General features: G+C 42.5%; 3 protein-coding genes across 3 annotated transcripts; all 3 read right to left on the bottom strand.

Moving 5' to 3' along the window:
• Positions 1–2,160: 2,160 nt before the first annotated feature.
• Krtap3-1 (keratin associated protein 3-1) lies at positions 2,161–2,457 on the bottom strand. Its single transcript, NM_001408669.1, has one exon. It carries the CDS (start codon positions 2,455–2,457, stop codon positions 2,161–2,163), a length of 297 nt encoding a protein of 98 aa, NP_001395598.1.
• A 15,294-nt stretch (positions 2,458–17,751) lies between these two features.
• On the bottom strand, positions 17,752–18,175 carry Krtap1-5 (keratin associated protein 1-5). The gene has a single exon (NM_001025135.2). It carries the CDS (start codon positions 18,118–18,120, stop codon positions 17,752–17,754), a length of 369 nt encoding a protein of 122 aa, NP_001020306.1. The 5' UTR covers positions 18,121–18,175.
• Positions 18,176–20,229: 2,054 nt separating this feature from the next.
• Positions 20,230–20,796, bottom strand: Krtap1-1 (keratin associated protein 1-1). Its single transcript, NM_001408729.1, has one exon. It carries the CDS (start codon positions 20,794–20,796, stop codon positions 20,230–20,232), a length of 567 nt encoding a protein of 188 aa, NP_001395658.1.
• Positions 20,797–26,474: the final 5,678 nt, after the last annotated feature.

Consider the following 26,474-nt stretch of genomic DNA (forward strand, 5'->3'; position numbering starts at 1 on the left):
ACAATGTATTGCTTTTCCCCTTGCTGGGATAAAACAAACACCCAACAAAAGCAGCATAAGGAAGGGAAGATTTACTTTAGCTCACAGTTTTGAGAATATCATCCATCCAGCGTGGTGTCAGAAATATGGGGAATCTGTCAGGAAACATGCACACACACACACACACACACACACACACACACACACACACACACACAGAGAGAGAGAGAGAGAGAGAGAGAGAGAGAGAGAGAGAGAGAGAGAGAAGGTTCCAGTTGACCTCTGTCTTTCATTGAGTCTAGGACCCCAGCCCATGGGATAATAATAACTCTGACTATGTTTAGGACAGGACTTTCCAATTCTGTTATCCCAATCTAGAAGTTCACTTATGACATGCTCAGAAAGTTGTCTCCTAGGTGAAGCTAGCAATCAATATTAGCCATCACAAAGTATTTGTTATCTGAAGTGTTTCTGGAAAAAATCTACGATGCAGTGTGTTTAAACTGGAAGACACTTTAAATGTGATTTGGTTAACCAACTCATTTTACCAGCTTAAGGCTACAGACCCAGAAATCTTACAAAACTTGTTCAGGGCCACAGAAACAGCCTGAAGCAGTAGACTTTTTTCACTGATCCAAGGGGCCTTTTAGAACTATTTTCAATATCAAAAAATGAAGACTAAACATTTATCCCTTATAAGGACAGATAGGATTGATGGTTACTATAAATATGCTGATACTCTGTATACACCAATACTTAACACATTGATGATCAAAAAAATGAAGGAATTAAAAAAATTTAGGAAAGTCATCTGGGAAAAATGCATGTTTTTCCAAGTGGAAGAATGTCTTTATGGAGAGAAAGCTGGGACTATCTGGTAGAAGTCACATTGAAAGGCTCTCCTGGGACAGCTCACTGCTATATATAAACATATTAAAACGGTCTCTGTCCTTTGGGTCATTCAGTTCTTATAGCAGTTCTAAGAGATAAGCAGAGGATGGGATCATAACAAGGGAAGCTAGACTGTTGTGATACCAGGCTACAGGTATCAGGAGAGAAGGGGGGAAGAGGGGGGAGAGGAAGAGGGAGAGGGGGAGGGGGAGGGGGGAAGGGGGAGGGGAGGGAAAGGCCCCCAGGTAAGAAAATATTTAACCATGTAACTAGATTGCAGCACTCTGGGTAAGGAAATAATATAATAATCAACACAGAGATTTCTTTTTTCCCCAAGAGGAATGTCTGTGCCATTGGAAAGTCATGGCTATTTCTGTTGTTTAAAGAACACTTCATTTTGGTCTAATATATTATGGATATTTCAGTGACATGACAGTATGCATATGCCTCTTGAACCAATCAACTTCTAAGAATAGTTGGGGTTATTATGTAAACTCAGAGCCCTCACTGGAGGGAGCAAGAAACAATATGCTGATATTTCCATAAAACCAATTATTCACCAAGACAGCATCTATCCAAACCTCTTCTCTAGGACCCTTCAAAGGTAGGAATTCTTCCTTCTCTCTTTTTGCAATAAATACCAGAGCAGTGAGTGTTTGGCTGATGTAAATTATAGCCCAGGGAGCTCAAATCATAAGACATGATGGTAAAAAAAAGATACCTAAAAATGAAAGCAGTTTCATGTCAGGTGTCGTGATCTACAGTATTATTGACTTATTTGCCTTTGGTCTCCAATTCTTCTATGTTTCATGCTACGTAATTTCTACTTATTTACACCTTTAAGCTTTTCCAGGCAAGCTCATTCTAAATGCTAAAGGTTTTACACATTTATGGTTCTCCCACTCCAAAGGGAGGAGGAAACTGTTTACACATGAGGCTTCTCACTGTGCTGGGATGGGTAAGAACCTGCTGTCAACCAGAGACAGGCATTCCGCTTTTCCTAAGAGGAAACACAGACACAAACAGCTACGAGGCCATGGTTGCTAAGCCAGAATAAAGTTTATTAATGAGTAGTCCAAATGGTTATCTCTCAAAGAAGCAGGAATAGAGCCTAGAAGAGAGAAGGTATCCATCTGTTCCCAGAGGAACGAAGCATTAAGAATTGAAGCATGTCCATGGACCCCTCTGGTCCTGGGCCTTGGGGTTGATTAAGCAGACTTGATGCAGGCAGAAGTTGCTGCAGGGCAGGTGATGGAGAGGGTGCTGAGCCTGGGAAGAAGACTTGACTGCTTAACAGCAGGGCTCACAGGGATTCTCACAGCCAGGCTGCACATAGGTGGTAAGGTTGATGCCACTCAGGCCGGGAGTTGGGTGGCAAGAGTTGAGCAGCCAGCAGGTTGGCACGTACACTTCAGGTTGGCAGCAGGGTGGGGGGCAGGGGTCACAGCAAGTGGGCTGCAGGAGGCTGATCTCATGTGGGCAAGTGCTGGGCAGGCAGACTCCACAGCGGCAGGACTTGTCAGAGGAACAGATGGTGGTGGCAGGGCCAGTGGGGACACTGCAGCATCGGGCAACACAGCAAGCCATGGCTTTGGGAGTTGGGTTGTGGTAGTGTTGAGAGGAGAAGTCAGTTGATGTCTGAATGCTCTGTCGTCTGCCCTGGTTCTTATATACCTGCCTCCCTGGGCGTCAACCTATGGCCAAGATATTTCCCCCATGTTTCAGTTTATGGCTGCTTCCATAAAAATCCATCTAATTACTTAAGTGTTTATTACCTAAGACACATTCCTTACCTCATAAAAGGGATTCAGGTTGTTTTGTTGTCAAATAAGGACTCTTCACATTGGCCAGTTGTCATTGCTTCATCATTTCTGCCTTCAAAGGCTCTGAGCCATTATCTTCTAATCATCACACATCACTAATAGTGGCTTGGAATGGCAGGTATCCACAGCTCTTTCCCGTGCTCCGTGTCTACGTGACAGATGAAGAGCGTGTAGGCGTTGTGGATTTCTCTTTTTCTAGCAACCACAGTTTTCCATGAGATAGTTCAGACTCTCTGACTGTAAAAGTGAGAGAAAAAATAAGATTTATGCCAAGGCATTGACTTGGAAAGGAGTAGATGGAGTCTATAAAGAGCAGGTCAGGCAATGGGGAAATAAGTACTTTCCTATAGGATTCTAGATGATTCCAGAGGGGCATGTTGGTGGCCATCAAGAGCTGTATGGGTGATGAGGATCAGTGCCCTTATAACCTCATCTGACTGTGCTATGCACTTAGATTATTTATCACTCAAAGATGACTTGTGTTGGACCTTAAGGATGAAAGTGTACAGTGTTCCTAAACTGATGTCCTCAAACCACTGCTCCAGGGGTCACCAAAGGAGACTGTTGAGGAAATGCAGGGAATACTGTCTTCCCCACTAGAGGGTTTCTCAGAGCCTCCAATATGCTAAGAGGCTCTGGGTGCTTTCAGTAAGATAACATAACATGTATCTCCCTCAAACCTCCTTGACTATACCACGTTTAGTTTGCTTATTTTCATAAATTAGCTCGATAGGTCAGCATTCTTTGGAACACGCTGGTGTTTGAAGTTAACTGTGTCTTTCCATGTTCCATGTTCTTTACTACCTCACACGTCCTCCTGCTGGGAGGTGCTGTTCCTACCAAAATGAAGAAGGCTTTCACTGTGCAAAGGTAGGTAGGAAATGTGAGTCCAGGTAGTCAAAAGTCCCGGGGCTGTAAGAGAAGGTTGACTTTACAGACTAGTTTTATAATTAAAATACTATGTTATACAAACAAGATGATTTGAAGGTAGGGGGAGTAACTGGGGAGATGTTTGTGTATTGAAGGGTTGTGAGCAGGGAGGTATGGCATAGTTGGATGGATGTCTTAGTTAGCTTTCTAGTTCTGTGATAAAGACCATGACCAAGAACAACTTGGGAAGGTAAGAGTTTCCTGGGCTTACATAGCCCGTGGCAGAATCCACTGAGGAAAGTCGAGGAAGGAACTCCAGGCAGGATATTGGAGGCAGCAAATGAAGCAGAGGCCATTGAGGAACATTGCTTACTGGTGTGCTCCCCATAGCTTATTGAGGTTGTTTTCTTACACAAATGAGGACCACCTGCCCAGGAGTGACAGCATTCAGTGATCTGGGCCCTCCCACATCAATCATTAATCAAGGAAATAACCAACAGACTTGCCTGTAGGACAACACAATGGAGGACATTTTCTCAGTTGAAGCTCCCTGTTCCCAGGTGAGCCCAGCTTGTGTCAAGTTGACAAGCAAACAAAGACTAACCTGGACAATGGGGGTAGGAAAACATGAACTGGGATTTCTCATCACATTGTTCAGTTTGGGGGAACCACTTTCTAGGTGGCAATCAGTTCTTACAGTTTATGTTCGTATGTTTAAATTAACTGTCACACCAATCCTCCACTAAAGCCTAGCACTTATTGATTCACTGTCCCAGGCATAATACTAAGTATTAAATATCCATTTTCTTTTTACATCCTATAAGACCAAGCTATGTCCCTTTTCTTGGTGATAAAAAGAGCATAAATATATTATTGAGTATGGAGTTGCATAGCCAATGAAGAATGACTTATCTGATTCACAGCTCATGGAAATGTATACACACACACACACACTGAGGAATTGAACATAGAATCTTTCAAGTGCTCTACCCTTGAGCTATGTCTTCAGTCCTAAACTTTATATAATTTTAGATTATATATATGTATATTTTCATCTACTAACTCATTAAAAATAATCTGTGCTGTGTTTGGTAGTCAGAGTACATCAATAAGCATTCAGATTGGTTCCTTGTTACAGTGTCCATCACTGTGACTTCCAACTGACAGTCACGAAACAAACCACTGAACACATAAGAACTTTTAGACAGTGACAGGTGCTAGAAGGAAAGAAAACATATTGACATGTGAGTGACAAGGAGAGAGCATTGGAGTGTGGCCCCTGTGATTAGGAAAGTCAGAGGTCTTTGCCAGGGTGAGTGAAGAACTACGATGGGAGACGGTGTCAAAGAAGTCAGTCAGCAGCTGGTCAGATAGGGTTTTCGGGGATAGCTGACAAAGTTTGGATTTTATTTTAAGAACATTGAAAACTTCATGAGATGATTTACATGTTTTGAATTTATTTTTAATTGGCTTGTACCAATTGTATGTGTTTATGGGTTTCACGGTATCATCTTAATACATGCATTCAATGTATAAAAGCCAGGTCAGGGTAACTGGCATATCTAGTACTCAGACACCATATTTCTTTGGGTCTGAAACATTCAAATTCACCTCTGATAGCTATTGTGACAAATTAATTGGCAGATGATCTGAATTTTTCAGGGGCCATAAAAAAATCAGAAGTTACTTATTTTGCTCACTTTATTTAGAGCAGAGAGTGATAGGTTTCACGTTTGAAGGAAAATGATCTGCCCCGGGCTGGCATGGAAGCAGGCTGAATTATAGAGGCCAGGAGAGAGGGTGGACACTGGCCAACTGATACAAGAAGGTAGAGTTTGGGTGACATTAGCACGGAGGTGTTGACTTGCTTTGCTAACTGAGAGACTGTGTACAGAGAGAAGCCGAGGATCCTCTCCATCCAGGTCTCAGATCTACTCAAGGGAAGGGGCGCTGAGCAAAAGCTGCTAGGGAAAGCAATCAATGTTGCCTTCAGTTTGAGGCCGACAGAGCCAAGCCCACGTGACCAGGCAGAGCTGGAAATTTTGCTTACTACCTTCCAAACGGAGACTCCTGATGCTTTTTATATGCGTTAGTCACACTTTGTTGCGAGCCTCCCTGTGCCTAACCAACAACACTGTGGATTTCCGGGTTGATCTTGGGTGACCCCTCCCACTCCGGCATCTCCTGAATCAGCGGCTGTGTTAGCAGCTTCCCACTCGTGGGTCACTCAGGACTTCCCAAACTGTTTGGAGGAGGAGTTTATCTCTTCACAATAGTAGCAATCTCTGAGGTTTCTCATTCTAATAAAAGTGGCTGTGAGCAAGAACATTCAGGTAGGTCTGGTCTGTCTTACCTAAATGACACACTCTTCCGGGTTTCTGATATTTTATTTCTTTGTAAAGAAGATGGAAGGGAAATATGGTTGTCGCTAGAGATACTAGGAATATTGATCCTTGCATTGCAGAACGACCACTTTGTAGGTGAAGCATCCATGCAAAGGATTTTGAGCCTGGGTTAAGTGATGCCCACCCTTGACATCCCCACACCCCCATCAAGTGGTGTTTTTTACTCTAGTTTACAGTCAGAGTCAAGTTTGACATAACTCTATCTGTATATATTTTTAGATTCACTTATTTTGCATGTGTGAGTGCTCTGCCCACATGTATGTATGTGTAACAGGTGCATGCCTGGTGCCTGTGGTGATTGGAAGAGGGCATTGGATCTGGAAACCAGAGATAGACAGAGTTGTGAGGCAGCCTGTGGGTGCTGGGAACCGAACCCAGGTCCTTCACAAGATAGACAACTGCTCTTAACCTCGGAGTCATCTCTCCAGCTGGAAATCAACATAACCTTTGCTGCTATCTTATCTTGCACTGAAAATTGCTTTCAGGTTGTATCATTCTTTTTAAACGGCAGTAGTGATAGTTCTCTGAGCTCAACTTGTGTGCACGGCTGTTGGGTAGGTATGTAACAGAGGTGACTCTCTCACTGGTCCCTGCCAACTTATGCGATCTCATCGGTTATGCCGCAAGAGCTCTCAAGCTGTTTGTGCACAAGGGTGCATGTAGTATCCTTTCAGGTTCTCGTTTAAACCAGCTTCCTCTGGCTGGAATTCTGAACAATTTTGGGGGAACTGTAGGTTTGCTTTATTAGTCTTGTATTTTACTGTAAGCTACAGAGGCTGAAGAGGGAGAGAGACTAGCATGCAGTTCAACTATGAAGAAATACATACTTTCCCAAGGTTAATGTGGCTGGGGAAAGGGGCTCTGAGTAACAGTTATCTTTTTAAAAAGTATTTTATTTTACATGCATGAACCATCATGCATCATACATCACGGTGTATATCCGTGCATCACATCCACGACCGATGCCTTGCAGAAGCCAGAAGAGGGCGTCAGGTCTTCTGGAAATGGAATCACAGCCGGTTGTGAGCCACCATGTGGGTGTTTGGAACTGAACCCACGTCCTCTGGAAGAGCATCCAGGTCTCTTTGGTTGCTGTTATTTGTTTTGAGAAAGGTCTTTCTGTGTGGTGCTGGATGTCTTAGAGCTTGGTATGTAGAGCAGGCTGGTCTCACAGAGATTCTCCTGCCTCTGGTTTTTAACGGATGGGATGAAGGGTGTGTGCCATCATGCCTGGCCAGCAAGTGCCCTTAGATTCTGAGAGAACGATTTAAAGATATAACATTTAAGGGGCTGGAGAGGTAGGTTAGCAGTTAAGAGTGTGTACTGCTCTCGTAGGGGATCTGAGTTCAGGTCTCAATACCCAAAACTCCAGCTCCAGAGACTCTGTCACCCTTTTCTGACATCCACAGGCAGCCACAGCTACAGGTACACATACACACACACACACACACACACACACACACACACTCACACACTCACACAAATAATATATGTGAGTGTGTTTGTGTGCATGTGTTTTTTTTTTAAGGTTACTATACACGAATTGTAAATTTAAATATCTCAATGATAGATTTCACCTTAGTAATCAGATAACATTTTTCCTTACTGTCAGGTCTACATTAAGACTGTTGTTGAATAAGAAGGTGGGAGCTGGGGCTCTTTTATTACTCTTTACGTCCCCTATGGGTGGTCTGAGGTTAAGCTGAGGTTTTAGCTTCCTAGTGTCTCACTTCTGGAAGGTCTTTCCCAGTCTTCAACAAAACCTTTGAAGTCAGTGGAGTCCCTGCCTTCTCCAGACGGGGCTGATGTCTCTCTGCCTTGCTCGGCTGGAGTCCTGTGCCGTGGCTCACGTGTGGACGGGTTAATCAGAAAGAGCCAGCTGGGCCCCAGAGTCTCTGTGAGCTTGGCTCCTACGTCTTCCTGTGCTTTGCTTATCATTTACACTTGTGATGCATACTGAAGGGACGTCATTCAACGTAGACAGTGTAGTTGGGGGATGGGATAGAAGGGGGCTGTTTACATTCTAGTTGGTCAGCGAGAGGGAATTTGGTTTCTTGGTTCGGTGTGAAGAAAGAAGAGAGCGGGAAGGAAGGAAGGATTATTACATGAGGAGAATATTTAGGAGAACATTCCTACAAGTACTAGGAGTGGTGTGTGTGTGTGTGTGTGTGGTGTGTATGTGTATGTGTGGTGTGTGTATGTGTGGTGTGTGTATGTGTGGTGTGTGTATGTGTGGTGTGTGTGTATGTGTGGTGTGTGTGTGTGGTGTGTATGTGTATGTGTGGTGTGTGTATGTGTGGTGTGTGTGTGTATGTGGTGTGTGTGTGTATGTGATGTGTGTATGTGATGTGTGTGTGTATGTGATATGTGTGTGTATGTGATGTGTGTGTGTATGTGATGTGTGTGTGTGTATGTGATATGTGTGTGTATGTGTGTGTTTATGTGATGTGTGTGTGTATGTGTGGTGTGTGTGTATGTGGTGTGTGTATGTGTGTGTATGTGATGTGTGTGTGTATGTGATGTGTGTGTGTATGTGTGTGTATGTATGTGTGTGTGTATGTGATGTGTGTGTGGTGTGTGGTGTGTGTGTGTGTGTGTGTGTGTGTGTGTGTGTGTTTGGAAGATAAGAATTCACTGTAAATCCCAGTCTGGCCTCAGACTTGCAATTTTCCCTCTTCAGCCTCTTGAGTATTGAGTGTTGGGATTATAGGCTTGTGCTAGTGTGCCTGGGTACGTGTTTGGTTTTTAGGAGTAGATTAATTGGATAAAGGGCCAATCACTCCGTGAGAAATTACTTGGGTTAATCTCCTTTCTTGTTGGCACAGCTACTTCTCATCCACACCTCAGTGACTGGCGACTCCCGCCCTCACAATATTCTAAAGGGTTTTGTTTTTTCCCTCCAAAAGACAGATTTGAATGAAGGGAAGCAGAGAAAATAATCTCTTGAGTACTTTAGTGGTGCTCACAGTGGTTCTCGAGCTAGTGAATCCTCTCTGAACAATTAAAAATGGCTTCAGAGAATCTCTGAAACCCATTTACAGTCAGTCAGCAAGTAGATTTGAGGTTTGAACTTGGGATTTCTGTCCAAAGTTCTTTTTTTTCTTTAACTCTTTATTTATTTTATGCGTGCAAGTATATTGTTGTTCTCTTCAGACACACCAGAAGAGGGCATCAGAGCCCATTACAGATGGTTGTGAGCCACCATGTGGTTGCCGGGAATTGAACTCAGTCCCTCTGGAAGAGCAGTTAGTGCTCTCAACCACTGAGCCGTCTCTCCAGCCTGAACTTGGGATCTCTGTTTCCTCTCATCATCTTCTTACGTTTCCTGCCTACAGTAGAAAAACCAGCCAAGTAATTTGTTTCACTTAGCGCATGCTAACATACAAAATAAGACATTGGCATCTTCCCAAACCCAGCTTTACTCTCTCCCTGGTCTTTCTTTTATTCTGGTCCTTTTTGCTCACTAAATAGTGAGTATTGTAATAAGGGTTATAAACACGGACCTCAAACACGGACCTCGTATTTTCTGAGTACGAGGTCAAACTTATATCGTTTTGTCTTCCTTGCCACCTCCGCAGTGAAGAAGCTCGGACCCTGTCTGCTTTGTGCTCTTCGAGACTGTCACTCCCACACACTGGCTGTCACTTCTAACTCTCCTCAAACTCACTCGCTCGTCATTCCTGATGCCAGCTCCTCTGGAGATCCCCAGATACCTCTTCATCCCACAGTATTGTTAGCACACAATGGAGACTGTGCTTAGAAATGAACAGGCCCCATGTGCAGTCACACTTACTGCTCTGGATTAGCATTCGTCACGCTTACAAAAACGACTGCTTACCTCTCAAATCCTTAGCTTCACCCAGGGCTTCTGTGCCCCAGTGGATGTGATGAGTCACAGTCCCTCCCTTCAAAATTTCCCCAAATTGCCATATGCCCTTTGACTTCTAAAAATAATTCTTGCCTTTTGGCGTTTAAAGAGCGGAGTGGGGTTCAGGCTTCTTCCATTAGAGTTGTGGTTTGGGGGCACCTCAGGAGTCAAGAGAGGGTCTTCCTGGGCATTATCCTCTCCCTGTAAGAAACTTTCAAGTTCAGTGGTGCTGGGCGATCTTCTTGTGTCTAAAGTAGATTCAGTGTGGCCGGAATGTGATTCTCTGGGTGTTTGCTCTAAAGTACAGAGACTAATATGTTCCCCGCAATCAGCCCTGACAAGCAACCAAAAAGAGTGAGTGAAACTCCGAGCAAACAGTTCACTAAATATTTTAAAATTTTAAAGGAGGCAAATAGAAGAGGGGTTAATCAGGAGACATGAACTAAACACACTATTTGTGCTGAATTAATTTAAATCAATTTTTAATTTTTTTGTTGGCTACGTGATTAAAAGGGTTTAAAGAAACCCCTACGACATCATAAATTTAGTAAATGCAGAATGTGTGCATTTTGAAGGAAAGAAGGGGAAAAAATGAAAGAAAAGGAAAGCACACAGAGTTAGAGAGGGTGTTACCCTGAGAAGTGAAACCCACTTTTTGGAAAGGTGTGGCTGGCTAGCTCGTGTGATGGGCGGAGAAGAGCAATGGGGTTAGTTCTAAGAGAGTGCAGAGAACTACAAATAGAACCAAGGCACCATCAGGGCAAGGATGCACGCCTGCTGGAGTGAGGCAGCGATCCTGGCACCCGCTGGGCATAGGAGCAGAAAACAGAAAGGAGAAAGGGCCAGGACCCTGCTCTGCAGACGACGCAGTTTTCCTCTCTTGCCCCCTAGTGGTCAAGTCTAGCAGAGCCACTGGCAGAGCAAAGAAGAGATTTACTGGGCGCCACCACAGGGATCACAGAGATTGCTACAGAGGTCAGAGGGAGGATGGAGGAGGTGAAAAATGCAATTTAACAACAGGCAGACGGATCAGTGCACGTTGAAATCTACACAAGCCAAGACAGTCATCCTTAGGCGTTCTGAATCTCCACACAACGTCATTTACTTAGAGTTTCTCTCTCTAAATCTCTCTCTATCTCTATCTCTAATATATCGATCAATCAATCATCTATCCTGTTTATGTGTGTGTATGCACTTGTGGAGGTCAGAAGATAACTTTGAGGAGTAGATTCTCCCCTTCTACTGTGTGACTTCTGGAGATCAAACACAGGCTGTCAAGCCTGGGTGTGAAGCCCTTTCATTTGCTGGGCTATCTCATTGGCCCTCTGGCTTTCCTTTTGAGAGAGGGTTTGACAGTGTAGACCAGGCTGTTATGAACTCAAAGCAGTTTTTCTGACTGAGCTTTTGGAGGGCTGAGACGACAGGTCCAACTCTGTTCCTTATGCAATTGCCTGTTCCTGAAGTGCTACTCGTGGCTGTTTGTATTGTATTTTTTTCACATATGCCTATCTCGTTCACATGTGCATACGTGTGGATGCATGCGGAGACCAGAGGTCAATGTCAAGTGTCTGCCTTACCACGCTTCATCTTAGTTTTTGAGACAAAGTCTCTCACTGAACATAGAGCTCAAACAGACTGGTTGATCAGTATGCCTGAGAGACCTTCCTATGTCAGTTTCCCTGTGGTATATATATATATATATATATATATATATATATATATATATATATATATATACATATATGTATATATGTGTGTATATATATGTATATATATGTATGTGTATCAGTATGTATATATCAGTATGTGTATATATATAATTTAAAATATATAACATACATGGCATATACTATTTATGTACTATTATACAATATATTGTAATATAATTACATAGTAATGTATTATAGACATATATATTAGGACTGAGGGTTCCAGAAATCATCATGGATTTTTGAAGATTGCTATGCTCAGCTTTTTATGCTGATGTTGAGAACAAAAGTCCAGGGCCTCATGCTTGTGCTGCAAGGGTTTAACCAGGGGAACCACGTACTTAAGGCTCTTCCTGAGCGTCAAGGTTGGAGTTAGGTGGATACTTTTTCTCCCTTTTATGAACATGTGAGGGGAAAGCAAAATATTTACTCATCTGCAAAGCCATGATCACAGAATAGGTTTCCTAAGACTGACCTATTAGGTAAAGTCTCATCCATGTGGAGTTAGTTTAGTCTATAGTACCACAAAGGGAGGGGCAGAGAGGAGGGCAGTGTGCAAAGCACATTCCAGACTTTCTAAACAACGATTTCTTCAGCGTAGCATATTCCAGATGGTGCAGTAGCGATCGTCAAGAAGCCATAGTTTCTGGAACCCTCGGTTTTAACCGGTGGTGGGTGATGAGGGTACAGGTGGCATTGGTGATTCTCTTTTTCCAGCACTTCATTTCTTTATCCGGCTCTCGGATACAGCTTGGGATTCTTTTTTTTTTTTTTTTTTTTTTTGTTTTGTTTCTTTTTTTCGGAGCTGGGGACCGAACCCAGGGCCTTGCGCTTCCTAGGCAAGCGCTCTACCACTGAGCTAAATCCCCAGCCCACAGCTTGGGATTCTTCACCTGGGGGCTGATTTCAGCCTGCATTCACGGAGAGTCTGGATCCACAGTGGACCTGTATTTTTTCCCATCAATTTTTTTTTCTCATTACCAAGTTTCAGTTTAATAACCTGGCACGCCCACTGAGCCCTTTGTTACTACAGTTGAGTGACAGTCACTCAAAGTTCATTTCGTGATTTAGGATGAAGGGTAAAAGCCAGTGGAGTGAACCGCTTCCTGTCCGGGTGAGTTCAGTGACAGGAAGAGACCAAAATATCAAGATGGCAGTTTTGTTTGTTTGTTTGTTTGTTTGTCATCCTTAAAAACCGAGACCTCTAAACCATCAGAGCTCCCAGTGGTGGGACAAGAAACAAGGAAGAGTCTGTGTTTAAAAGCTATAAAGTTACTTTTTCTCCTATTGTCTCAGAAGACATTGCAACTGACACGGGTCACAGGTTCAAAGCATGTTCTAGACCCCGTAAAGAATTATTCTCCAGTGGATCACAAATGATGCCACAGCAGTGCTCAGGAGGCCACTGGTCTTCTCTGTTAGGCTAGCCAGTTTGGGTAAGAATTTATGGGAGAAGACTAATCAGTTCCACAGGCATGGATTTATTTAAAACTGTATTTGCTTTGCTTTGAGATGAATTAAACGACGAGAATCAAGGTTGTGTGGGATAACACCACAGAAGAGAAAACCTTCTATAGGCATAGGGCTATCCATGCCCAGATTACAATTCTTCTTCCAGGTAAGTCGGAGTTCTGATCCTATAATGGAAGGGGTTGAATACAGTAGCTTTGCCTTGAGTTGTGTAGTTGGTTTGCCCAGAGGATGGTAATAGATTAGGAGCTTATTGTTAAAGGTGTTTTTTTTTTCTTTCTTTTTTTTTGACAGCTTAGGTATTCCCTAGTAGAATGACCTAGTTTGATATTGGAGTGTGGGAAATCTGTGTTGTGGAGAGCAGGATTCCAGCGCTGTCAATCACAGGCTTCATTGTACATGGTGCATCAAGCCAACACCGATAAAGCTGAAGGAAAGAGTGGAACAACAGACCGAGAACATTCTACCGTGTCCACCTGCTTCCTGAGAGACTTCCCTGCTATGGTTGTAAACCCTCACTTTGGAGTTGGGCCTGGTGGTGCAGGCTTATGATCCTAGTGGGCAGTGGATGAAGGAATCTTAGTTTCGACTGACACGTAGTGGTCTAAGGACTGTCTCCTCAGTTGGTGGATGTTTAATTGAAATAATCATGTTTGGCAATTATGACAATTCCCACCTTTGTGCACAGTCCTGAAGGATAGATTTCAGCTCAAACGACAAGGCATAGAAGGCATAAGTAGAAGCTGCTAGATGTTCCCTCAGGTATCAGGATAATTAATCCAGAATTTTGCTAGTTCTGAGGGGAATTCTTGAAGATGGATATCATTACCAAGGACTTGAAACTAGCCAAGATGCTGGTACACTACCCATTTACCTCACTTTTTTCCTTATGAGAAAGCGGAACAATTTTTGAGAATAATAAAATAATTGTATATAGTATTATCTCAAAGTCATTCAGCTAGTGACCCCAAATGGCTCCAGTATTCAAGGTATAGTATCTCTAATGGGGTCAATTAACCCAGAGTGCAACTAAAAATACTTTTTAGAAATGTCCATCCTCACACCAGGCTAGTTTGTTTTGACCCAGTTGATTAACAGTAACTTTCCTGTTCTTGCCTTAGGACTATGCCAACTCTTTTATCATGTACACTGGAGAGAACTTAGTCATTGCAACCTTCCACACACTCTATCAGTCTGTTAGCCGGATGACATCATGCTGGCTAATAGAAAGCAGTGGATGTCTTATCAAAGAGGCAAATCCTACAAAAAATAAGAAAACCATGACTTCCGTGGTGTTTCTTAGAGTCCAGTTGTGCAGAACATGCTGAGATCTCTTCTCTAACACTGGAGAAAAACTGCTTTACTGGGAACTAACTTTAACTGGAAAAATGCACAACTCTTTATGGTGGTATTTGAGACATTATGAAGTCAATATCTACTATATTTGAGTGTGATAGTCTAAGCTGTTTAATGAAAACTCAAAATGCCATTGGAGCCTAGGAGATCAAGAACGATGGGAGTCACTGTAGTCAACTTCCATTTGTAATACAGGTCGTTACCTCATTTAAACCTTACAAAACAATGGGTCCAGTGGTGTTGGGGATGCACTGAAGAGGACAACTGCTGCATGGAGCCTCTGGTGCAGTTGCAGGAGGATTGAGAGCAGACCTGTGGGGTTCTGTGGAAATGCATGCCTTCCTAGCTGCTGATAAACTTTTGGCATGCTTGTGACCAAAGCCTCCTTGAAGGCAAAAACACCATCACTTGTAATGAAGTCAGTGATATCTGGTCACTGAGCTGTAAGATCGGGTACACACAGGAGTGGTGTGAAAATGGAGAGTGGACGTGAGACTGTCCAAATGGTACAAGTAAGTTAAATGAGCAACGGCCTGGACTTTTGATACATCATTGTCCCCTCTCCTTCAGTCCAGGTTCAACCACACAGATAATTTCTCTTGAACTATCTCTTGAGAAGGCATCATGGGTTATAGGTGTTCGTAGATAACATAGTGATGCGGCTGAACATAGATACCACCAACATTCCTGAAAGGGCAAGCTATCCTTTTCACAAAGAACAGCTCATCAGACGTTCCCTTTAAAAATAGAGCATCTTGGGGCTGGGGATTTAGCTCAGTGGTAGAGCGCTTACCTAGGAAGCGCAAGGCCCTGGGTTCGGTCCCCAGCTCCGAAAAAAAGAACCAAAAAAAAAAAAAAATAGAGCATCTTCTCCAGCCAAGATCAGAGAGCAAGCTAGAGCGATGTTACCAAGCTGCTAGAGATGTTCAAAGTGTAAAGAGAGACTTGCTGGCCATTTCTGGTTTGGCAGTGGAGGAGCTTGGAGAAAACATGGACAGGAAATGAATCCAAACAGCAGTGAGTTCTGGAAGAAGACCCAGGCTCTAGATGAGACTCCTTTGACTGACTTCAGTTATGCAACTCAATAAACTTTAGTCTTCAACTTTGGACAATGTCAGCTCTGTGGCTACCGGGAAGGAAAGGCATTTCAGAACTTTTGTTTTACATCTTTTATGGTTCTCTGAAAACGGCTTGGCTTGGGTGTTGCGATCTCAAGTTGGTCACTTTCCTTCTGAGAGCACTGTAGAGCAGTGCTAGAGGAGATTCTCTCCCTCATCCTTCATAGTCATCACTGTTGTCCAAGAGTCAAGAACAGACGACTCCACAGCACAGGATGCAGAACACTTAACTATTAATTGCTTCTGTGTCTTTGGAAGAATGGTGTTATGGTTGAACTATTTAGCATATGACCTTTCCAGATTGACTTATTTCATTTACTTTATAATAAGCCAGATAGTATTTCATTCCTTAGATGTCCCAGAGTTTGTCTCTCCCATTTACCTACAGAATCAACATCAGTGAAGGTCTTCAGAGTGGATCTCATTTGGTTATATACAGGAGGACAATTTATGGATTCAATGGTAACAACGCGTTGAGTTTTATAGTAAGGTACCAGAATGCCAAGTGGCTGTGGCATTCTGCATCCCCCATCAATAACCCTGAGCTTTTCTGTTGCTGTACATCTCTGTCAGCATTTAGTTGTGTTGCTACTTTGGGTTTAGTTACTCTCATGGGTGTGAAGGCTCTTTCTCATTCTTTTCTTTCCATTGGGAAGGCCTTTCAAAGCTCTCTGTATGGAGTCTCCTCTTTGTGAAGCTTCTCTTGCTGATGCTACACTTCACCCAGACCGTGCTAATCCCATGGTGAAGCAGTTTCTTACCTTTTCACACCCCATTCCTCACTCTCTGCCTTCTTTTCAGTCAACAAACCCAAGATATTATTTTCAATGAGGAAATCATCCAAATTGAGATCATCGCTGAGAGCCCTTGAGGCATTGTTTTCTCGTGGTTCCTGGGTTTGGCTAGCTCCTGGGTGACTTTTGTCTTTTCCTAAATTGACATACAGAGGAAAACTGGCCACTTTAATGCTTCCCACAGAAAGTGTCGAAGATTATCGGGATTTGCTGACTTCATGGAGAAGAGATCGGATAACAAGATCCATGAGATCCCAGTGATCTCTTTTTCTCTACTCTAGACAACATTTTTCTTCCAGTCTTTTTTTTTTTTTTTTTTTTGGTTCTTTTTTTTTTTCGGAGCTGGGGACCGAACCCAGGGCCTTGCGCTTCCTAGGCAAGCGCTCTACCACTGAGCTAAATCCCCAACCCCTTTCTTCCAGTCTTAATTGTTAATATTTCACATCATTCTGGTAGGATTTTGGTGCTTCATGGTCTGTAGGGAAACTTTATTGTTAATATCTTATTGTGAACAGGTATGCCTAAACATATTGGCCACAAATGTGTCCTCCCACTAAGGTTACTTCTGTAGGCTGGGAAGACATTACAATTTATCGCATTCATAGTAGCTTTGAGCATATGATTTTTCTTTATGTATAGCCACGTTGTCATAGGTAAGAATTGACTCTCCATCATCTGTCTAGTCTCTATCATCTCTCCCCACTTCCTGCCTTAAAGTAGTAATACATTTTATTGACTAATACCTGAAGCATGCATGACTTCGGTCCCTCACAAGAAACAAATGAATTCATTTAAGTACATTTTTCTAACATCACAGGCAGGTGAAACACAAGTAGAAACAAACCACGGTTTCTTTGCCCAGGATATAAGCTTTATTAAGAAACATCACAGGACACAACACTACAGATATAATGGAAACGGCCAACAGGCAGGCTAACTATGATAAAAAGAAGTAAGGAAAGGATCCAATGGAAAAGAGTAGAATGGTCTGGCCTGTTTCTTAGAGGCTGGAAGTTGGGTAAAGAACTTCCATGTTCTCTGAAGATATCTGAAGAGTGTCTCTCAGCTGTAGTCTGGTGTCTTTGATGTTAGAAAAGCTTTAAGTAAACAGAAGATAAAAGTTGGTCACCAAGCAGGACGAATAGGGTTGCAGATTATTCTTAAGGAAATATTTTCCAGGATTTTGACAATTCTCAATCCTGAAAGGGTTTCACATGCACAATATCCAGAACAATTTGGTGGTCAGCCTGTGGATTCTGAGCATTTCTGGATCCACTGTAGAGGGTTGAGATATTGATTATAGAACAGACCGGGACAGTGCTGTGATGCACCTGTACTCTGAGGCCTCATGAAAGACAGTGAAGTAAAGGTTGAAGAACTTGCTACTGGTCCAGGGTTGGTCAAGGAGATGCACAGTTCAAGAATACCATGATCTGGGCAGTTGGATATCTGGCTCTTAATAGGTAGATTAGCAGCAGTAGCAGCAGCAGGCTGGACGGCAGCAGGACTGTCCACAGTAGGATGGACGGCAGCAGGAGGCCTGGGCATGGTGCAGCTGGCAGCAGGTTGGGGGTATACAGCTCACCACACAGCAGGGGGGCAGGGAGGTGCCCTCCACGCGGCAGTCAGGGCGGCACCATCTAACACGGTAGTTCACGGCTCCACTGCCACCCTCTAGGCCATAGCCAATGCCACCCCCAATGCCATAGCCTGTCTCACAGCAGCTTGGCTGGAAGCAGCTGGTCTCACAACAGCTGGGCTGGAAGCAGCTGGAGCCACAGGTGCCACCAGTGGAGCAGGTGGGAAAGCCACAGAAGCTAGTAGAGCAGCAGGCCATGGTGTCAGGAGTTGATTGGATGTTGAGTAGGTTGGATGAGTTTCTGTGTTTGAGTGCAAACCTGAGCATGGGGCCCTTTATATAGTCGAGCGAGTGGCTGTTTATAAAATTCTTAACATATTTTTCTTGTTTTCGTTGAAATTTGTTCCTCAGTGGTCCTCTGATTGGCTTCCATTGAAATACTTGTGACATATTATGGGGATGGTTTTGTTTTATAAGGTCGCTGTGACTCGTTCTATTGGCCACATACTCTTTAGAGTCGTGTTTGTGGTTTCCATGTTCAAAGAGTCTTCTCACTGTAGGTTAGGGCAACGCCCTGATTCTGAATAGTTGTCATGCCACTTGGCCCATCCACCCAAACCCCTAATGCAGAAGGCAATTGGGTCTTTTCAAGAATGACTTTTCTCTCTTGCATATGTAGACTGAATTCTATCGAATTTAAAGCACTGGCGGACTGGCCAAATTGAGCACAACTTTGGTCACATGCAATGGAAACATCTACTACATTGACTCCAGCACCAGAGTCAAATGGTCTTTCTGGTTCTTTTCATTTCAATGGATTGGAAATATGTAAGCATTATTTAGAGTTCAGGCTAGAGAGAGTTCCTTCACTGTGAACCAAACAACTTGTTTTTTTTTTTTTCAGAAAGTTTCCAGCCTGATTTTCATATATTCTTATTAAATGTTTATTGAATCTGATTCAGTGGTCATTAACTGAGGGGGTGGAGTATAAGGTATGATTCACGAACGCCTGCACCACTCAAGAATGAGTAAAAACACTTTCAAGTTGTAGCGCCGCCCACGAAGACTTATTTGCCATGAAGACACTGGGGAATGCTGAGCTATTTTTGTTTGAATTTAGTGGTTGGAAAAAGCTTGAGAAAAATATCCAGGAGCGATGACACCTTGGACAAATGTACAGTCATCCAATTCTCTCTTTTCTGGAATGTACCATTTTGTTTGTAATTCATCATGGCAGCCAATTTAACGAGAGAGGTAAGTGCTGGGGATATGTAAATAGCCTGAAAAAAATTTCTTAGGTCTTTATGTAGTTTGTGTATTGTAGTCAACTGCTTGTATAAGAATTAACATTACACGATAGAATCTATGTCCTTTTGCTCTAGGTTTGTGTTCACGTCTTAAGAAAGGCATTTTTTTTTTCAATTGGCTTGTAAGTTACAAACTGTGATACTGCGGTTTGAGATTTCTAATGCGTCTGTATGATGTGATGGTGGAACTCAGCAGTTACACCTCACAGCTGCTGGCTCTACTCTCTGTCAAGTACAGATGTATCCCTCACCCACCCAGTAAGTACATCTGGATGTTGAGAGTTGAAGCTCACACAGCTGGACATCGGTGGAGTGGAGTTAGGCCAAGTTGTAGGAATTAAACCCAAGTACTATTAGAAATAGTACTGGCAGATATTTTCCAATCTACTTGGTAGATAATCTAGTTTCTTTTAAGCAGTGCATGAATAAAGAAAAAAAAATCTACTGTACTAAATGGGACAAGGTTAAACTTGATATAAAAAGTCCATGCAGGGTAACTCTATGGGTCTGGGTCTATTTTAATAAAACATTCACACATTTAAATAGCCATGAAGAGTATTTAATGCATAGAAAATTTTTATTAGCAGACAATTCAAACATAAGTTAATTTTCATAAAACCATTTTGCTTTAGATTATGTGTCTATGCCTGAAGGTTACTATCATTTAAACAGGGGCAGCGTAAAGTTAGAAGGTGAACAGAAATCTATTCACTTGGGCATAAAACACTTTGAGAGCATCGGGGTCTCTTCAAGTAGAAAGCATGGCCGAAGATGTGTAGGGAACTAGAGGAGAACGTCCACAAGTCACTGGGATGATGTACTGATGCATCCTTGTGTGTCACCTGAGCAAAGAAAGATCCCCAGAACATTCTGATTGAGACATGTGTTCAGTGCACTAATTCCAACACGTCTGTGGGGATCCTGTTGAAGAGTTCCACTATGATGAACAGGTTAGCAAAGTGAAGATACTTAGCGTTCACCACACAGAACATGTCCGTAGCAGTTTACACAACTCTTCAGTGCTTTCCATTTCATTTCTAACAACTCAGGAACATGGGTCTTAACAGCTGGGCTCAGAGCAGCTGGGCTTAGAGCAACTGGGCTCGCAACAGTGGCAGCAGCAGGCTGGGCGGCAGCAGGACTGTCCACAGTAGGATGGACGGCAGCAGGAGGCCTGGGCGTGGTGCAGCTGGCAGCAGGTTGGGGGTGTGCAGCTCACCACACAGCAGGGGGGCAGGCAGGTGCCCTCCACGCGGCAGTCAGGGCGGCACCATCTAACACGGCAGCTCGTGGCTCCACTGCCACCCTCCTGGCCACTGCCAGTTCCACAGCAGCTGGTCTGACAGCTGCTAGTCTGACAGCAGGTAGGCTGGCAGCAGCTGGTCTGGCAGCAGCTGGGCTGACAGCAGCTGGACTGGGAGCAGGTGGGCTGACAGCAGCTGGACTGGGAGCAGGTGGGCTGGCAGCAGCTGGACTGGGTGCAGCTGGGCTGGCAGCAGCTGGACTGGGAGCAGCTGGGCTGGCAACAGCTGGACTGGGAGCAGCTGGGTTGGCAGCAGTTAGAGCCACAGGTGCCACCAGTGGAGCAGGTGGGAAAGCCACAGAAGCTAGTAGCACAGCAGGCCATGGTGTCAGGAGTCAAGTTGGTTGTTCTGTGAGGAGAAGTTTCTGAGTTTTGGTTGTGTCTTCCTCACCTGGCCTTTTATATATTCCCTATAGCTACGTATTCATCTAAGATTTAGCGTCTTCCCTTGACACTAGTTGCAAAGTCAGTCTTTGATTGGCCCGTACCTGAATAATTGAAAAAACTATAAACAGTGTTTACAGCATCTGCTATAGTCAGTGATCAATTAAGTGGCACTGTGCTTCCTCTTTTCTCTCTAGTCTAAGAGAAGGTGTATTACCAAGCACAGTAGTCCTCTATAAAAGTCACATGTCATATACTACCCTGGCTTGCTTTGTCTCAGCTGACCTTTGATAACCTTAGGCCCAGTTTATCCAAACTGAAAATTTATTTCCTTAGCATCCACTCAGTAACAATCATCATTTCATAAACAGTTTACTCAGACTCGGTAAGACTAATATTGGTGTCATCAAAACATGAGCTGTTTAGCTGATCAGCATCCAAGCAAAGTCGGCCTTCCTGGGATCAGACTGTGCAGATTAGAATGATTACAGATCAATGATACTTCCTTTTGGGTCATCAATGCACACTTTGAAAACCCAAGCCTTTGACGACTTTGCCTTTTCCATCATTTTCTGTCTTCATGCTTCTATACATATATATGTATATATGGACAAAACACATATATGTATATATGTATATATACACATATATCAAGCATTTCATATACAATATATATTGCATGCTATCAATGGATACCATTTAACAGGGCGATCATGCACTAAAATCTGAAGCTTTCAATAACTTTGTTTTTACATAGCTTTCTGTCTTTGTCTTCATATACATATATATATGTATCTATATGACACACACACATATATATATATGTATCTATATTGACACACACACAGACACACACACACATACACATATATATGTGAATGGATATCATTTAACAAGGCAAGCAATGATGGAGTCATTTAAGGAAAGCTGATATTTCCTTTCCCTAGTGTGCACAGACGTACACATGCACATATGCAAATATCTTTTTCAAAACTAGTTTAGTAGAGATATAATATCACTAGCTGGTGTTTATTCTTTATTCAGTCCTGCTTCTTGAAGTAATAACGCATGCACGTGTGCGTGTGTCTGTGTGTGTGTGTGTGTGTGTGTGTGTGTGTGTGCATAAGCGTGTGTGTCTCTTCAATTTCAATAAAGTTTGGGTTTGTGCATGTGTAAATTAAAATTTTAATCATGCCAAATACTCATTGCATGAAATTCATGTTAATATTTTTAATATTTATGTCAATCGTCTGAACCTTCAGATCCTATTACCCTTATTGATAATCTTTGGACTATGAATAAAGATTTATTTCTGGACATTGTTTTCTGTATACCAGTCTGTGCTAAAACTACACTATTCTGATTACTTTAGTTTTTAAATAAACCTTAAAATCAGAAAGTTTACAAAACTAATTATGTTCTTTAAAAAAAAGATCGATCCTATTTTTAATTATATGTCTGAGTATGGGTATGTACACGGAGTGCAAGTGACTGCGGAGGCCAGAGGAGATGGATCCCCTTGGAGCCGGGGGTCCAGGCAACCGTGAGCCGCTCAGTGTGGGTGCCAGGGAACACAGTGTGGGTGCCGGGGAACACTACCAAAGCATCATGGAGAGCTCAGGAGGATTGCTTTACCTCTGTAGATCTCTAGGTTGTATTGTTATTTTAACAGAGCAAGTTTTACAATCTGTGGACACTGGATATCTTTCCACTCATTCTCATCTTTTAAGATTCATCTTGGTAATCTCTCGCTATTTCTGGTGCTCAGTTAAGTTGAGCCCTTCAGAGTTTATTCTTTCTGAGGCCATTGTAAATGTAAGTGTTCATGCAGATTTCCTTTTTGTATTCCTTACTGTTAGTGTACAGAAATTCAAGTGTGTGTGTGTGTGTGTGTGTGAGCATGTGTGTGTGTGTGTTTACTAAGTTCATTGATTAATTTTAGCATTTCGTGTGTGTGTGTGTGTGTGTGTGTGTGTGTGTGTGTGTGTGTATGTGATATCCTGCTATCTTTAAAGGGAGTTAGTTTTACTTTTTATTTTATTTTTTAATTTGGTGACATTCGTTTCTTTACTTTGCTGGATTTCTCTAGCTAGCACTTCTAGTGGCGTGCTAAGCAGCAAAGCACAGTTGGCATTCTTGTCTCATTCCTAAGTTAACAGGAAACGCTATCTGTTTTCTCTTGCTGAGGTTGAGGTTAATTATATTCTTTTAATTGAGGGTTTTTATTATATTGAGGTAGTTTCAATTCTCGAATGTTTTTTTAAAGCCAAAAATCTCATTAACTTATTTATTTAGGTATTTATTTGCTTATTTGTGCATGCACAGGTGTGTGTGCCCTAGTGCACGCTTGGAGGTTCAAGGAAGACTAGAGGAGTCTGTTCTTGTCTTCCATTGTGTGAGCTCCAGGAAATGAACTCAGGTTGTCTGGGTGGGAAGCAGGAGCTTTTGCCCGCTGAGCCACGTTCTTGGTCCTACTGAGTGTTTTTAAAATGATCAAAGGGTTTTGAAACTTATGACCAAACCTTTTTTCACAACAGTTGAGATAACCATGTGTTTCCCCTTTTATCTGTTAAAGGAAGATTATAGTGATTGTATTTTTTTTATATGCTGGACAATTCCTGCATTGTAAATTCTTCTTAAAAATGCCTTTTAATCTTTTTGTTGTTCAGTTGAACTCTGATGACAGTCGATGGATGACTGTCGGGAATATTACTCTGTGATTTTCCTGTCTTTGCTATCAGACTGAGGCTGGTTTTATAGGCTAAGCTGGGAATTTTTTTTTCTTTTCCTGTTTTTCCCCATAATTGCTAGAACAAAGAACTTTTTTTTGAGATATTTCTTGGGAATTGTTCATTTTTTATATATGTTTGATAGAATTTACCTGTGGACATGTCTGGTCCCCAGACTTTCCTGGGTGGGGATTTTCTGATTACAGATTCCGTGTCCTTTGTAGTTAGAGCCATCCTCAGAGTTTCAGACTGAGTAGTGGTGGGTTGTGTGCTTGTAGGAATTTCTCCACAGATGTGCTCAGATCTACGTTATTCAATTCATTTGCGTGTGTGGAGGCCAGAGGTTGACACTAGGTGTCCTCCCCAACTGTTCTCTGTTTTATCCTTTGACACAGGGAGACCAACCCTGGAGCCTGCTGCTGTGGTGACCACACTCACTTCTCTCCTTACTTGGGTGCTGGGGATGAAAGTTAGGTTCTTGGGCATGAGTGTGAGCATTTACCCACTGATCCCAGCTTCTCGTAGATCTGATATGTCAAACTCATTTTTGAAAGCTGCATATCATTTAAGAGTCTGACCATAGCAGGGTTTATTTATTTACCTTATGAATTTTTCTTTCATTTTCACTTTTAAAACATGCACGTGTATGTATATATACATACACACATACCTAAATATGGATATACATTTATAGATACAATCTGCTAAGTCTGTTTAGAGTTGCTTGTATGTATATGACTTCAGAGCTGACCACTTGGTATTGGATAACGAATTGTGAGTCTCATCCTTGAGGAAGACTAATTCTTCTTCCTTTAGCATTCCCTAGTTGCCTGTAGTTCTTTGTCTAGTCTTGTCTGAGCCATCTGCTTGGCCCTACTGAGTAGTGTTTGGGACCTATGAGAGTTCCCCCTTCTTTATTAGCTTGTCTATTAGTCTTGTCCTTGTTCAAGTCTTGTTCAGACAGCCATATCATGGTTGATATTCCCTGTCATTTCTAGGAGACACAGTCTCATAGCAGATTTCCTGGTCCACAGGCTCTTACAGTCTTTCTGCTCACACCTTCTTCCTCGACGTTCCCAAGACTTGGATGCAGGAGTTGTGGTGTAGATGTAGCTCTCAGGACTGGCACATGATTGCTAGTTCTCTGCATTTTGACTATAGCTTTCTGTAATGATCTTCATCTGTTGCAAAGGGAAGCGTCTTTGGTGAGGGATGAGAGCTATACTTATCTGTAGGTATAAGGATAAATATTTGGAATGCAATTAGCAATTATTCCTGTTTAGTAAAGTGTCAGTAGTAGGTTCTCCTCTGAGATTTATAACCTCCGTAGGGATAAAAACAAAACAAAATAATTGAAGAATGACTAACAGTCGATGTATGGCTGTGGCCGTAGTTCACTTGAGAGATCGCGTGTCTAGCATAGATAAGTCCTGGGTCCAATTCGCAGAGCTATATTAAACCAGTTGTAGTGGCATATACCTTTAATAGCACTCAGGAGTGGAGGTAGGAAAAGCAGAAATTCAAGATTACATATTCATCTTGGCTACATAGTAAATTTGAGGCTATCCAGGGATATGTGGGAACCTGTTTTTAAACAAACAAAACCCCAGGCATGAGATGATGTGTAGTAATGATGAAAGGTTGCATTTGCACTGTACCTTAATCCTGTACGACTGTATTTAATTTTCTTCTGTGGGCTGTTTAAGTGGTGAACGTGGAAGTGGTTGCTGCTGAGATTTAAGGGGGCAGAAGGAGGGAAGGTGCCTTCATTTCTGCCCTTATAAGGCACCTCTGGATTGGAGCAGGTGTCTAGGCAGCCCATCAGGAAGTGAGCTGTTTGCTTATGGTTTTTTTCCCCCCGTTTAGTTACACCTTCTAATTTTCTGGCTTTTGCTAGTCTTTGAATGTGTCAACTATCATCTAACTGAAATGATCCTCACTTAATTCTTCACACTCACTTTGTGTGTATGTGTGTGTCTATCAGTCTGTGTGCCACAGGGCGCATGGGGCAGTGACAGGATACCTTGGGGGAAGGAGTTCTTTTCCTTCCATTAGTGAAAGACTCAGCAATAGAACTCAGGTTGTCAGTCTTGGTCACAAGCACCTTCACCCACCGAGCCACATTGATGACCTGGTAGTATTATATCTTTCTGTCTGTCTATCTATGTATCTATGTACGTATCTGTCTGTCTGTCTATCATCTTCTATCCCCTCCAGGTCCAAGTCCAAGTTTATATTAGTTTGAAAAGCTATCTAGATTTATGACACATTTCCTGATACTTATGCTTAACTATATAAAAATGTATATGTATGTTACACAGAACACATTTGTATATAACAAATATGTGTTTTTCTATTAAGCAAGCATCTGAAACCAAAGAATATACATTAATTTTAAATATTGAGGAAAAACTTGGTAATTCTTACTTTCTGTTTGGCAACTGGGAAAAATATGGTTTTAAAATCTCCACCTGCTTAGGAGTTTGTTCTTGGGAGAGATGCCCATGTCTTTCTGTCTGTCAAGACTCTAAGTAAATGGAAATGAGTGATTTATTAGCATGTGCTATCACTGTTTTAGATCACTTGAAATCACATCTTTATCTAGTGGATAGAAAAAAGCCACATTTATGTCCTTTACTCAGTGATTCTGACTTCTATGCATCTAGTTATAAAAGCACTGGGTGAGATGAAGGACTTCTGGCTGTTGTAGTTAGTGATAGCTGTCAACAGGACACAGCCTATGATAGCCTGAAAGGGTATCTCTATCAGTTTAGCCTACAAGAGACTGTGCTGATTAGTAATTGATTGAAGGGGGCTAAGCCCACTGTGGGCAGCACCATCCCTATACAGTGGTCCTGGTCATATAAGAGAGCTAGCTAAAAGTGATCT

This window comes from Rattus norvegicus, chromosome 10, assembly GCF_021556685.1.
Source record: "Rattus norvegicus strain SHRSP/BbbUtx chromosome 10, alternate assembly SHRSP_T2T, whole genome shotgun sequence".
Lineage (NCBI taxonomy): Eukaryota > Metazoa > Chordata > Mammalia > Rodentia > Muridae > Rattus > Rattus norvegicus.

Coding starts and splice junctions, on each gene's coding strand:
- Krtap1-5 (NM_001025135.2), bottom strand. CDS start 18,120: ATGGCCTGCTGCTCTACTAGCTTCTGTGGCTTTCCCACCTGCTCCACT.
- Krtap1-1 (NM_001408729.1), bottom strand. CDS start 20,796: ATGGCCTGCTGTGCTACTAGCTTCTGTGGCTTTCCCACCTGCTCCACT.
- Krtap3-1 (NM_001408669.1), bottom strand. CDS start 2,457: ATGGCTTGCTGTGTTGCCCGATGCTGCAGTGTCCCCACTGGCCCTGCC.